Source organism: Salvia splendens, chromosome 8 (assembly GCF_004379255.2).
Source record: "Salvia splendens isolate huo1 chromosome 8, SspV2, whole genome shotgun sequence".
Classification (NCBI taxonomy): domain Eukaryota; kingdom Viridiplantae; phylum Streptophyta; class Magnoliopsida; order Lamiales; family Lamiaceae; genus Salvia; species Salvia splendens.
The window spans coordinates 33,554,680-33,568,686 of NC_056039.1; the positions used below are offsets into that span (position 1 = coordinate 33,554,680).

The following is a 14,007-nucleotide window of genomic DNA, read 5'->3' on the forward strand; positions in this document are numbered from 1 at the left end:
ATGTGCAAGCTGTTTCCCGAGCTGCTCATCGGGAACGCGAGAAGGTGGTTCGATAGCCTCCCCCAGGGCAGCATCAGATCTTACCGAGATCTAATGGATGCCTTCCACAGGAGGTTCTTTCAGAAAGCGGAAGCCCGAATCACTTCGGCTCAGCTGCTTTCCATTCGTCAAGGTCGCGACGAAAAAATCAGCGACTTTATGACAAGATTCCACAAGGAATGCTTGCAAGTAGACGATCTCAACGATCTGCTTGTCATCTCGGCATTCCAAAATGGAATCCTGCCCGGAGCTCTCTACAGGAAGCTCGTTGAGTGCGGTCCGCAGACAGCTCAGGAAATGTGGGACATTGCGGACCAGTACTCCCGGGCCGATGAGGCAGACCGTCGCAAACGGTCGTTAGACAGCTCATCGTCCCGAGGAGACAGGAGGAAGCCCGATCATAGCGATCAGGGACATCCTCGCCGAACTCCTTTTGGCGATCAGGGACATCCTCGCCGAACTCCTTTTGAAAGGATTCAAAGGACTCCGGTGCAAGACAGATTGGGACCCCGTCTCAATCCCGAGAAGCCGCCCGCTCAGTTCGTACCGCTGAACAAGCCGAGAGCGGAAATTTTCGAACTGCACTCTGACCTGTTCGAAAAGCCAAAGCGGATGACGAAATCAGCCGCGCGCCGACCCCAGGATAACTACTGCTCCTACCATCAAGACCACGGTCACGATACCGAGGAGTGCAGAAACTTGGCTGCAGGTATCGATGTTCTTGTGAGGGCAGGGACATTGAAAAAATACCAAAACAAGCAGTCAAAGAAGAATAAGAAGCAGAGAGGTGCGAACTGCGCTCCTCAGGATCCGAAAAGGCAGCCGGATCCCGAAGACGATGACGAGCCGCAATATGATGGAGTAATCCTGACTATTGACGCTCTCCCTGCCGGGAAGACCAAGTCGTCCCTGAAGTCAGAGCGCAGAGGCTCCAATCGAGAGGAGCCAACGCATAAAAGGCTGAAGCAGGACGAAGTGATTACGTTCTCGGATGCTGATCCCGTCCCGGCCATCTCTCCTCACCAAGACGCCATTGTCATCCAAGCCGGAGTGGCAAACAAACTGATCCACAGGGTGTTTGTGGATACAGGAGCGTCAGTCAGCATTCTTTTTAAAGAGTGCTTCGACAAATTAGAAGTGGACCCAGCTCGGCTCAGCCCGGCTCCGCTTCCCCTGAAGAGCTTCGCCCAGGAGGACACCCGCCCTGAAGGTATTATCAGCCTTCCGATCACGGTGGGGAAAGCGCCTACTAGCTCCAGTACGATGATTGAGTTTTTCGTGGTGAAAGCTCGGTCCCCGTACAACGTCATCCTGGGAAGAGACTGGCTCAACACAGTTCGGGCCATTTGCTCCACTTATCACCTCACCATCAAGATCCCTACTAAAGGAGGGATAGCGGTCATCCGAGGTGACCAAAAGAGAGCGAAGGAATGTCTGCAAATTGCGCTTAGAAGTGCCGAGCATTCAGATCGGCACCACCAAGCATAGCAATCACAGCAGCCGGAGTCAGAGGCAATGACCGAAGTCATACCGGAGCCGAATTCGATGACAGTTCAGCTGTACGAAGACGATCCATCCAGAACGGTTAAGATCGGCTTCGCGGGAACGCCTCTACTTCGGGAAAAAACCATCCAGCTCCTCAAGGAGTACAAAGACGTCTTTGCATGGTCTCCGTTGGACATGACCGGAGTGCCCCCCGAGGTAATCACTCATCGGTTAAATATTGATCCTTCGGTCCGGCCGATAAAACAGAAGCAAAGACTCTTTGCGGCAGAACGAAGTCAAGTCATCCATGATGAAGTCCGTCAATTATTGAAGGCGGATGTGTTATTCGAAGTGAAGTATCCTTCGTGGGTGGCCAATCCTGTCATGATCAAGAAAAAGGAAGGAGGATGGCGGATGTGCATAGATTTCACCGATCTAAATAAGCACTGTCCCAAAGATTGCTATCCCCTTCCGAACATAGATAAAAAAGTAGAAGCTCTGATAGGCTTTGAAATTTTTTGTTTTCTTGATCTATACAAAGGATACCATCAGGTTTTAATGGATGAGATTGACGCTTCAAAAACGGCCTTCATTACTGATTTCGGCATTTTCGCTTATAAAAAGATGCCATTCGGTTTAAAGAATGCCGGAGCCACTTATCAAAGGATGGTAGACAAGCTTTTTCGGCACCTGATTGGAAAGGAGGTCGAAGTGTATGTTGACGATATAGTCGTCAAAAGCAAAAGCGCTTCGGAGTACGAGCACAACCTCAAGTCCACTCTCAACGTGCTCAAGAAAGCCAACCTCAAACTTAATCCCCAAAAGTGTACCTTTTTGGTAGATTCGGGAAAGTTTCTGGGTTGTTGGGTTTCAAAGGACGGACTCAAGGCAAACCCCTCAAAAGTTCAAGTCGTTCAGAACATGGCAATGCCGAAGTCCATACATGACGTGCAAAGGCTAACCGGATGTCTAGCCGCACTGAATCGATTCCTTTCCCAAGCAGCCGAAAAGCAACTGCCGTTCTTCAAGGTGTTGAAAAAGGCACCAAAGTTCGAGTGGGGAGCCGAGCAGAAAAAGGCCTTTGACGAGCTCAAAAGTTACCTAGCCGAGCTTCCTATTCTCTCTGCTCCAACCGAAGCCGAAGTAATATTCTTATACTTAGCGGCATCGGATCAAACCATCAGCGCGGTGCTTGTACGAGAAGAAGGCCTAAAGCAGCTTCCCATCTATTTTACAAGCCGAGCATTAAGAGGTCCAGAAACCAGGTATCAACCTCTGGAAAAGATTGCTCTGGCATTAGTAAATGCAGCAAGGAGACTGCGGCCATACTTCTATGCTCACAAGGTATGCGTCTTAACTGATCTGCCACTTCGGCAAGTGTTGACCAAACCAGAAGCATCAGGCAGAATCGCCAAGTGGGCTGTAGAGTTGGGAGAGCACACAATTGAATATCTACCTCGGAAAGCCATCAAGGGACAAGCCTTGGCAGATTTTCTTGCAGAAGCAAAGTTCGATCAAGCAATTCCTGTTATTGCCGAACAGAAGAATTCTGCCAATGCCGAGCTAGCACAGCCCTTGGAATCCGAAGTAGAGCCGCCGGACTGCTGGAGCGGATTCGTAGATGGAGCTTCAAACAAAATGGGAAGTGGAGCTGGTATTTTACTTGTCGCTCCCGACGGACACGAGGTAACCTACTCACTTCGGTTTCTATTCCCCACTACTAATAATGAAGCCGAGTACGAAGCCCTCCTGGCCGGACTCCAGTTAGCGCAAAGTCTGCTCGTCAAATCTCTCAAAGTCCATTGTGATTCACAAGTCATAGTAAATCACATGTTGGGTACAAGTGAAGCTCGTGACGAGAGAATGAAGAAGTATTTGGACAAAGCGCAAAACATCAGCCGAAGTTTCTCCTATTTTCGGATAATCCGCATTCCCAGAGCGGAAAATAGCCGAGCAGATACCTTAAGTAAGTTGGCCTCAGATCCGAGCTCAAAGGTGGAAGAATTAATGCATCGAAGCATTGATGAAGCCGAGGTACATTCAGTATCCAGCTCGCCGAACTGGATGACGCCGATCTTGCGGTATCTGGATCAAGGACAATTGCCCGAGGATAAGAGAGAAGCTCGGAAGATCACGTGCCGAGCACTTCGGTACGAACTTCATGAAGGAGTCCTCTTTAGAAAGTCTTACCTCCAGCCGTTGTTGCGGTGCGTAGGACCAGAAGAGACGGACTACATCCTCAGAGAAGTTCATGAAGGATCGTGCGGTAGCCACATCGGAGCCAGAGCTTTAGCTACAAAAGTTCTGAGATGGGGATATTATTGGCCAACCATGGTACAAGAGGCAGTGCAGCTCGTCAAGAAGTGTACGAAGTGCCAAATTCATGCAAATGTCCCAAGGATGCCGCAGACCGATCTATACACTATGCAAAGCCCTTGGCCTTTCATGCAATGGGGCATAGACATAGTGGGACCACTTCCTCAAGCTCCTCGGCAAATGAAATTCCTTATCGTTGCCGTGGACTACTTCACGAAGTGGGTGGAGGCTGAACCATTAGCTACGATAACGAGCTCAAAGGCATTGGACTTCGTCTGGAAGAACATAGTGTGCCGATTTGGCATACCCCACATCCTCATCTCGGATAATGGGACTCAGTTCACCGACAAGACGTTCAAGAATTGGTGCCAAGAGCTGAACATTCAACAGCGGTTCACTTCGGTCTCCCATCCCCAAGCAAACGGACAAACGGAAGTAACGAACCGGATTCTGGTGAAAGGGTTAAAAGCTCGGTTAGAACAAGCCAAAGGACAATGGGTAGAAAATCTCCCTCAAGTCCTATGGTCCTACCGAACTACACCCAAAACCTCCAACGGTGAAACTCCGTATAGTCTGGTGTACGGCACTGAAGCCGTAATTCCGGTGGAGATCGGCGTACCCAGTCCCCGAACTCTAAATTTCTCCTCAGAAATGAATGACGACGGACTGAGAGCAGAACTAGATCTCGCCGAAGAAAGAAGAGAATTGGCGTGCATAAAAGCGGCCAAGTATAAGGAGCAAGTAGCCCGGTATTATAACCAAATGGTGAAAAAGCTTCAATTTCAAGTGGGAGATCTCGTCTTGAGAAACAACGAAGTAAGCCGAGCAGAAAAGCTGGGCAAACTCGAACCCACATGGGAGGGTCCATATCGGGTGTCAGAAGTCCTCGGCAAAGGGTCTTATAAATTGACTCACATGTCAGGAGAACAAGTACCCCGAACATGGCACATCTCCAACCTCAAGAAGTTCCACTTGTAAGAGACAGTCCGGTCAGTCCGTCTCGTGTCTAGTTCGGTCATAGGGGTATATGTTTTTATTTGTTTGTTTCTTACTTGCACCTTTTACTTGTCGTTTTTTAAAAAAAAGTTTAAAGTTTTTTTCTTTCATCTTTTTCATTTTTTCTCTATGTGTTTTGTCTCGATGTGCTTGTCGTCTCTTACAAATGGTACCAAGGTATATCGTTCTTTAAAGACTGATCCCCTTTTTAGATCGATTATTAAAGACTATTGTGAGTCCAAGCTTCTAAGGAGGATATAAGACCACAATTCAGCTTAACAAGCAGTCCGTCTGAAACGAACTGCAATAAGCCAACGATTGTGAGTCCAAGCTTCCAAGGAGGATACAAGACCACAATTCAGCTTAACAAGCACTTCGTCTGAAACGAACTGCAATAAGCCAACGATTGTGAGTCCAAGCTTCTCAGGAAGATACAAGACCACAATTCGGCTTAAGAAATAAGCACTTCGTCTGAAACGAACTGCAATAAGGGAAAGTCCGATCCACGCGATAAACCTCGCCGAATTAGGACGACCAAGTTCGGTCAAAGAAGTTTACCTCATAAGACCGGGGACGACCATGTCTAGTCAAAGAGGTTTACTGCATAAGACCACTTCGGTTAACTGGGAAAGTCCGATCCACGCGATAAAACTCGCCGAATTAGGACAAGGGAAAGTTCGATCCCGGCGACAAAAATCGCCAAATTAGAACACAAACCAAGTCCGGTCAAAGATGTTTATTTCATCAGACCAAAGACGAGTCCGGTCAAAGATGTTTATTTCATCAGACCAAAGACGAGTCCGGTCAAAGATGTTTATTTCATCAGACCAAAGACGAGTCCGGTCAAAGATGTTTATTTCATCAGACCAAAGACGAGTACTTCATAAGACCAAAGACCAAGTCCGGTCAAAGAAGTTTACTTCATAAGACCGAGGACAAGTACGATGAAATTTTTTCGCTAAGCTGTAAATACAGTGTTAGAAGCGAAAACAAAATTTCATTTTTCAAATCTTGTTCGGCATACAACTCCGCTACCCTACAAAATGGCGTTACGCTATTACAAAGGACTATTCTACTGTCCAGGGTTGCTGAAGTTAAGCCACCTATCTGCAAAATCCTCTGGAAGCCGAGTTCGGTTGTTCCGAGCAGATGAAGAATAAGCAAGTCGACGAGATGCTATCCTCGACCCAACGCCTCTTCCCCGAGCCCGAGAAGTCCTAACACCTCGGCGATGAAGAGTCTCTGCAATAAGCATCTGCTGATCTTGCTCGCTCATAGTCACAACTCCTCGGCGAATTTCAGTCCGTCCCTGTCTTGACGATTCCGGTTGCTCCTGAGCCCGTTCTCGTCTTGACGTTTCCGGCTGTTCCGGAGTTCGTTGTTGACTGGGAGTAGGATTTTGAACAAGGGAACCAGAGGTTTGATCTGGAGTGCGAGCATCTGTTGGCACGATATGCCGAAGGAATCTTTCTATGGAGGGGCGCCGAGAAAGAACAATGTTGTACCGAGAAGCCCAGCGCCGCAATGATTTCACAACTTGTTGGCAAGCCGAGCTCTCCAGCGCATTGTTCCTCCGGAGTACATGATATTCCTCCCACAGTTCGTCAACTCGACTCTGAACATCTGATATGGTCACTCCCCCGCGCACACGGATGTAATCCTCGTACGCAGTCCTCTCAGCAATGGTCGTATACAGCTCGGCCTCCAGATCCTTCTTATCGGACTCTAAGTCCTTATTATCGGCCTCCAGCTTCACTAAACGAGCCAGAAGCTCGTCATTCTTCGTCTGATCGGCTATAGCTCTTTTCTCAGCTTCGTCTAAAGCCGAAGAGTACAGCCGTTTCCAGTGAAGTATCTCCATCTCCTTGAGTACAAAGCAGCTATATTAGTTCGGCAGCTGTACCGAGCAGATAGTAAAATACAACAGGAGTAAAGGCGAGTACGAAAAGCTATACGAAGACAAGTGTAGAGAATTTTTCATTCACAAAGAAAATTTTTTACACTAGGAGGGCTTCAAGGCCATTTTACAAGGAAGAAACCAGAGTAAGAGAAGGGAGACGAAATCATACTCCGCCAGCTTCGTCTCCGGCTCCTCGCTCTGGTTCAGCTTCTTTCTCCTGAGCTACCTCAGCCTCGGCCTCGCATCCTGCCGGCCTCGCCTCCGCCTCCTGATCGGCTTCCTTCTCCGGATGCCCGGCCCGCTCAACTTCGGCCTCCGGCTCCAGCGGCTCGGCCTCATCCTCTCCGTTGTAAGTCGAAGCGGGTGAAACGGGTCCCACAGAGGCAAAGATAGCCTCCAGGTTCTCGTCCCGATCAGCTCGACAACTCCGGACTCGGTCTGCAGAAAGCAGGACCGAGGATGAAGCGAGCTCCTCAAGGAGCGGCAGATTCTGAAGCCGAGCTGCTATCTCTCGGCTGTACAGCGGCAGCACGACGTCGGCCCCCTGCTCGCCCTTATCGGTAATTAGCCTTACCAGACTACCGACAAAGGCCGAGAACTGGCTGCTCAAAAAGAGTTTCTCCGTGTAAACACGGAGAGCCTCCCCCTGGGCAGCCACGGCGGCAGCCTCCTTCTGAGCCTCCCGGTGCTTCGTCTGCTCTTGCAGGATGATGAGCTGGTTTTTGGCTGACCGGGCTTCATCCTGAGCCGAGATCCTAGCAGCTCGGGCCCTCTCAAATTTGGCCTCAGCCTGTTCGGCCAGACTACGAGCAAGATGCAACTCCTTCTGCATCTCCTCGTAGTCGTGGGATGCTTTGGAGAGCTCCACGGAGACGAGCTTGGCTCTCTGAAGATGAACAAGGAAAAAACTCAACAGAATGGCCATCAAAAAATGTGGAAAAGAAGCCAAGTCAGAAAGCTTACCTCCACAAAATTCGTCGGCCATTGAAAAGGCTCAGGGACGTGTTCCGGGATGTCTGCAACCACCTCGGAGATGACCAGGTCTTTCCCCGGCACTCTTGGGGACTCATGAAATTTCCCCTTCCCTTTAGCCGAATACGACTCCGGCTCTTTCGGATCCGAAGAAGAGGTTTTTTGCCTCTTCGGATCCTTCTCGGCTTCAAACGCCGAGCGAGGGGCTCTCTGCCTCTCCGGCTCCACAAGCTCGGAGGACTTTCGGATAGCCTTATTCAGCATGTACACTGCCAAAAAGCAAGAAAGCAAGGTTAGTTTTCTTCGCTAAAGCAGTAGAGCATAAAGATAAAGAGAAATCCTCACCCTCGGCCTCTTCGTCCGAAGACGAGATGTCGAACACGACGTCGCCCTTGACGAGCTCAGACTCCGTGTATTGTTTCCTAACTATGGGAATCTTGTTGAGCTCGCCATCGAGCTCGTCCAACGGTTCAGGCCGAGGATGACGGATAACGGACTTCGGCCCTCTCCAGGGAAAACTAGGAGCCGCGGTCCTATCATAGTAGAAGAAGCGGTTTTGCCACTTCGGCCACTTCGTTTTACAAAAGGCCCTAAAGGGCTGTACAGGGATCAAGTAAAACCAAGACCCCTTCCTCTTAAATTGAAAGAATTTAAGGATCGCCTTCAAAGACAAATCCCTTCCTAACCTACGGAGTTCGGCAGCAAAGGCCGACAAGTGCCTCCAAGAGTTCGGAGTCACCTGGCCTAAAGGAAGCTGAAAAAAATCTAGTAAATCTATAAAGGCAGAAGGGAGGGGGAAACGAAGCCCGCATTCTAAGCAGGCCTCGTACACGGTGGCGTAACCCTCCGGCGGGGAGTCAGCCCTATGATCACCGTCAGGTACCACCGCCTTCCCCCCAGGAAAAGAGTATTTTTCGGGTAGGGACATCACAGTATCCTTACTCAAAATACTATGGAAATACTCTACGGTCTTCTCCCCGGACTCTTTCCGGCCAGAAGACCCCTTACCGCCTCTCCTAACGCTACCCGACTCCGAAGAAGAAGAAGAAGACATTTTTCTTACTTTTTGAAGGTGAAGAAAGTCTGAAGAAATTCTTGAAAGCGGAGAGAGAATCTTCGCAAAAAAGAGAGAGTGCAGAAGAAGCAGTCGCAAAAGTGCTTCAATGATGAAGAAAGGAGGTATTTATCAGGTTCGGCGAAGATTTCAAAATCGTCGCACCGTTTCGAATCCCACCTTTTCAGGATTCAACGGCCGGATTTTACTGTCGCATTTAATGCAGTCACGCGCAAGGCACGTCCCCTGACATCAGCCTCCCCCTTGCCTTTATCCAGAATGCCGAAGTGACTCACTTCTCCGAAGTGATTCACTTCGCCCTTCGGGGGGGGTAGTGATGGGGTGCGTACTAAACAAGCCCAACAGCAATGACGGCCCATCAGCCCAAAGCCCAAGGAAGAGTATGAGTTCGGCATTACCAAAGAGTTCGGCCTCAGCCTACAGCTCGGTAAAAGCCAACCTATCAAGCTCTACTCTCAGATCGGCAACCAAAGCAGGAGTATGAGTTCGGCATTACCAAAGAGTTCGGCCTCAGCCTACAGCTCGGTAAAAGCCAACCAATCAAGCTCTGCTCTCAGGTCGGCATCAAGCTCTACTCAAAGATCGGCAACCAAAGCAGTTCGGTCTCAGTATTCGACCGAACAAGGAGTTAGTGGACCCATACAGGATGTCCAACGCACCCACTACCACGTGGTGTCAACTCAGGCCACGATCGTAGGCCATGACCTACGCTACATCCACGATCTTAGGCCATGACCTACACGACATCCACGACTTAGGGTGGAGATGCAAGCCACGATCTTAGTTCCATATATAAATAGAACTTAGATCTGATATGAGGAGGTTAGAATCTCTCTAGAGAAAAAATCATATAGCAAGTCTGTGTTGTAAGCTGTAATTTGCAGATCAAGCAATACAAACCTGCCCCCATTTCTCCCCGTGGACGTAGATTTACCTCAGTAAATCGAACCACGTAAAATTTCCGTGTCGTAATTTATTTTTACGAGCATTCATCATCATCAATAATTCGCGGATTCATCACTTATGAAGTGAAATATGTGAATTCCCAATATGTAATGGTATTAAGAGAACATGGGTTTAATCAATTAATCTGATATGAGTTGGTGTAAAAGGAAGTTGTTGATGTGTTATCATAGATATTATTTGAAATAAGTATATTTGACTATGCTTACGTCCCGTGCTTAAGTGTATTCTGTGGGTACAATTGGCATGCCATAGGACAGCAGCGTTGCACTATCTGTGATCACTCGTCTTCTGGATAACCGAAGCAAGGATGTCTGTTATCCGATTTGTCATCTGATCCGTCTGATATCTGATGTCATCTGGTCTGTCTGATATGCACCCTCATGAGTGATCTGATTCTCTGTCTGTACCCTAAACGGGGGGTCTGTGCAGAGTCCTCTCGAGGACAAAATACGCGTCTACATCTTATTCTATTTCTGATCTGGTCCGCGTACCATCATGGGTGTTTATTGTTATCGTGTCGTGTCGTTATCGTGTCGACACGATAACGACACAACACGCACAATTTGCCACCCCTAGGTTTTACATTCAATGCTAACGACACGGAAATGGCTCGGGCGCGAACAATATAAAAAGGCTCACGTGAGAAATGGATGATGAAAAAATTAATTAATAAATAGATTTTTTTAGTGCATAGCATCGATTTTTAGAACAAAGTTATTTTCTAGTATTCCAAAATTTTTTATATAGAGGGTATTACATTAAAATTGATTTAACATATAATAGTATTTTAAAATATTTATAGAATCAAAGAATTATTTTTTCTATTCTTAAATTATAAAAATTATTTTATTAATGCAATTTAAAAATGATTTATACAAAATTACTAGTTAAAAAATCAATTAAAATTTTTAATGGAAAATAATTCGTTAAATATAAATAAATAGGAGAAAATCAACAAAAATTACTAATTTGATAAGAAAAAAAAAAGTAAATGAACTACTATATTCATAGCTTTAAAATCAATCTTACTAATAATATAAATCTAATAAAATATGAATCCAAAACAGAGGAACAATTCCTCTAAAAATTAGAACACTCCAACGGATAGTCAAACCCAGTACCTATTAGATAAAAGGCCGGCACCCTGATGAGGCGATACGGTGTCGCCGGAGATGTAGTAAAACTGCATCAAATTCTGTAAACTAACGCTTAATTTTAAGTTAGGTGTGTGTATAAGTCCGTCATTTTCAGAACCTAAGTTGATCAACTGGGCGGACAAGTGGATTAGGAGAAGGAGTCAAATCGCTGCACAAACGGATCAAGTGAAGCAAATGACAAGCAGCGGAGCACCAAATGAAAGACTAATGCGTCGCACAAGAAAAAAATCCTCGAGGGCAAAGGGTAAGGATGACCTTTCAAAAGACAAATGCCCTAAGGATCAAGACCTCACGCGTTCCTATAAATGAAAATAGAAAAGGGGGAAGGAAAGGGCTTCAATCGGTGCCACTCATTAGTTTTCGGCTCTTCCAGAGCTGAAATTGGGAGCTCCAACACTTTGTTCTCGTGTTTTTTTACACACACAAACTGGTTCCTTTCTAGTGATTTATAGACTATCTAAGTTTTTCTCTAACAATTCAAATAATAGTGATATTTAGACTATCTAAGTTTTTCTCTGTTCAAACTTCCTCATATTCTTCAATCTAGTCACCTTTTATTCATTTATTGTATAGTATATCATTCCTTTTATTTTGAACTTCATGTTTTTGTTTTATATTTAAATTTTAAATTTTGTGAGATATTATAAAATTTGACTAAACTTTATGATCTGAATGACTATTAACTCAATTATGAATTGAGATAGAAAGATAAATGAATTGAGATATTCTTAGTGAGGGGTAATTTCTTGCGGGGATTATTAGATTGGGAAATAGTCATAAATGAAATATTCAGTTTTATTCGATAGGTTATAGTCATAAATAAAATTTACAGTTGTATTCTAACACGGTACATGTATGTGTTTTTTTGGTTGGGAATATTAGATTGGTATATAGTCATAAATGAAATTTACAGTTATATTCTAACACGATACATGTATGTATTTTTTTAGTTGGGAATATTAGATTCGTATATATAGAGGTGTCCACGGTTCCGGAACCGACGATTCCGGTTTTGGAAATTGTTGAACCGGAACCGAACCGCGAAGGTGTTTCGTGGTTATGGTTCCGGTTCCAAAACCGTCTGTTTCGGTTTTCGGCCGTCGATTTTTTTACAGTTTTTCACGGTTTCGGCTCGATTTCACGATTTTCCGGTGATTTTTCGCAGTTCTGGTTTGAAATGCTCGAAACCAGTGGTTCCTGCACGGTTTCGATTCATGAAAATATTTACGGTTCCGGTTCGGAACCGTAACCGTCGGAATCGTAAACCTTAAGCACCTCTAGATATGTAGTAATAAGTGAAATTTGCAGTTTTATTCTAGCGACATATTTTATTTTGTACTCTCTATCCCTAAAACATACTCCCCCCGTCTGTGAAATGTTGTCCAGTTTTGCCATTTTAGTCCGTCCGTGAAATGTTATCCACTTTGTTTTTTTTCCATTTTTGTAAATGGTCTCCACTTTCCACTAACTCATTACACTCCCATTCTATTTTAAAACGAATATATAAATGTGAGACCTACATTCCACTAGCTTTTTCCACTCAATTTTCTTCACATTTCTTAAAACACGTGCTGAATCAAACATGGACGACATTATACGGACGAAGGAAGTATTTTCATTTTTAGCTGGTTCAAATAAAATAGCTATATTTTTATGTTCAACACATCTAACCACTTTTTCTCTCATTATTTAAATTAACCAACCTTATTTTTCTCTTTATTTAAACTTACACTCACATTTTAATAACTCCCATCATACAAATTTACCAACAAATCATAAAATTTGTTGTCGACTAAAAAATACAGTATATCTTCTTAGCCGAGATGGATAGATTATACTCCATTATTTTAAAATCTTATTTCATGATCTATTTTATTAGTAGTGCTTTTTCATTATAAACTTTGTTAAATGTTTACGACTTTTTTATTGCTGGCTATACATCTAAATACAAAATAAAAATAAAATAAAGCAAAACAATAGTACTACAATACAACAATCATCACATGTAGAGACCAGTTGCAAACATAGAAGCAAAAGCCTCCATCTCCTCCTTGGTCAACGACATACCGACGACCAAATCGCCGTCGCCGGAGTTTGATAACGACACCGAATATCCCCCGCCGTCCAACGACAGAACCTCCACCTTCTCTGCCTCCCCCCATCCGAAATCCGCCTCGGTGAAATCCAACTTGGGGGAACCTACCATCGCCAAAGCCCTCATGTTCCTATACTTGGGCATCTCCGTCAACAGATTTTCCGGGCTTTTTAGAAACTCATCTCCGTCGTAGATTTTCGCCTTCATCTCATCAACAATAGCCTCTGCCGCCGCAAAAAATCCATCCTCCGCCGCCAACTTCCGATGCTCGACTCTCGCCACCCCGCCACCTAACAAATTCCCGAAGTAATTCACCGCCACTGGTGGATCAAACAGCGCGTTCCTCCGGCCCCTGGCATCGGCCCCAATGATCAAAACCTCATTTTCATCTCCAGCGGGACCCAAGGATTTCGCCAAGGTGGTCCAGACATAGGCCGCCGCAACCACAAAAGTGGAGACTCGGTCTATGTTTGGCCTCGCCGAGAAGATCAGATTCTTGAGGTTTTTGGTGTCGGATTGGCGGAGGATGAACGAAGCTCTCACTCTATTGGTCGGCAATGGATGCGTCGCCGCCGGCTTTAAAGGAATCTTCTTCATCACATCCCAGAATATTCCATTGAGTCTACTAGAATCTTTGCAAATTGGTCTCTCAAAAGACGGCAGAGATTCGACGTTTCTAGAAACAAACACCTTATCATCGCCGGATTTGTTGATCATAGCCCATGCCTTCATGGTGGACGCAAGAAAAAATGATAGTAAGAACTTCATAATTAAGCATATTTTCTTACAGTCGAATAGATATATTTTAATTAATTAATTTACACCAATAATATCTTTAATTATATTTAAGAGTAGTACAAATATTAATCAAAGTGTTAAAAAGTATTTCAGACTATGTCGAAAAAATTTGTTGGTTTCTTGGATTATAAGATATAAACCGGACGTAATACAACCCAAAAGAAGGAATACAGAATGGAGAAACTGAATTGAAATTACAACGGAAAAC

General features: G+C 45.3%; 1 protein-coding gene across 1 annotated transcript; it reads right to left on the reverse strand.

Moving 5' to 3' along the window:
• Window positions 1–12,905: 12,905 nt before the first annotated feature.
• Window positions 12,906–13,733, reverse strand: LOC121746135 (malonyl-coenzyme:anthocyanin 5-O-glucoside-6'''-O-malonyltransferase-like). The gene has a single exon (XM_042140049.1). It carries the CDS (start codon window positions 13,731–13,733, stop codon window positions 12,906–12,908), a length of 828 nt encoding a protein of 275 aa, XP_041995983.1.
• Between the last annotated feature and the right edge of the window lie 274 nt (window positions 13,734–14,007).

Excerpts from the sequence above, each read along its gene's own strand:
- LOC121746135 (XM_042140049.1), bottom strand. The coding sequence starts at position 13,733 with ATGAAGGCATGGGCTATGATCAACAAATCCGGCGATGATAAGGTGTTT.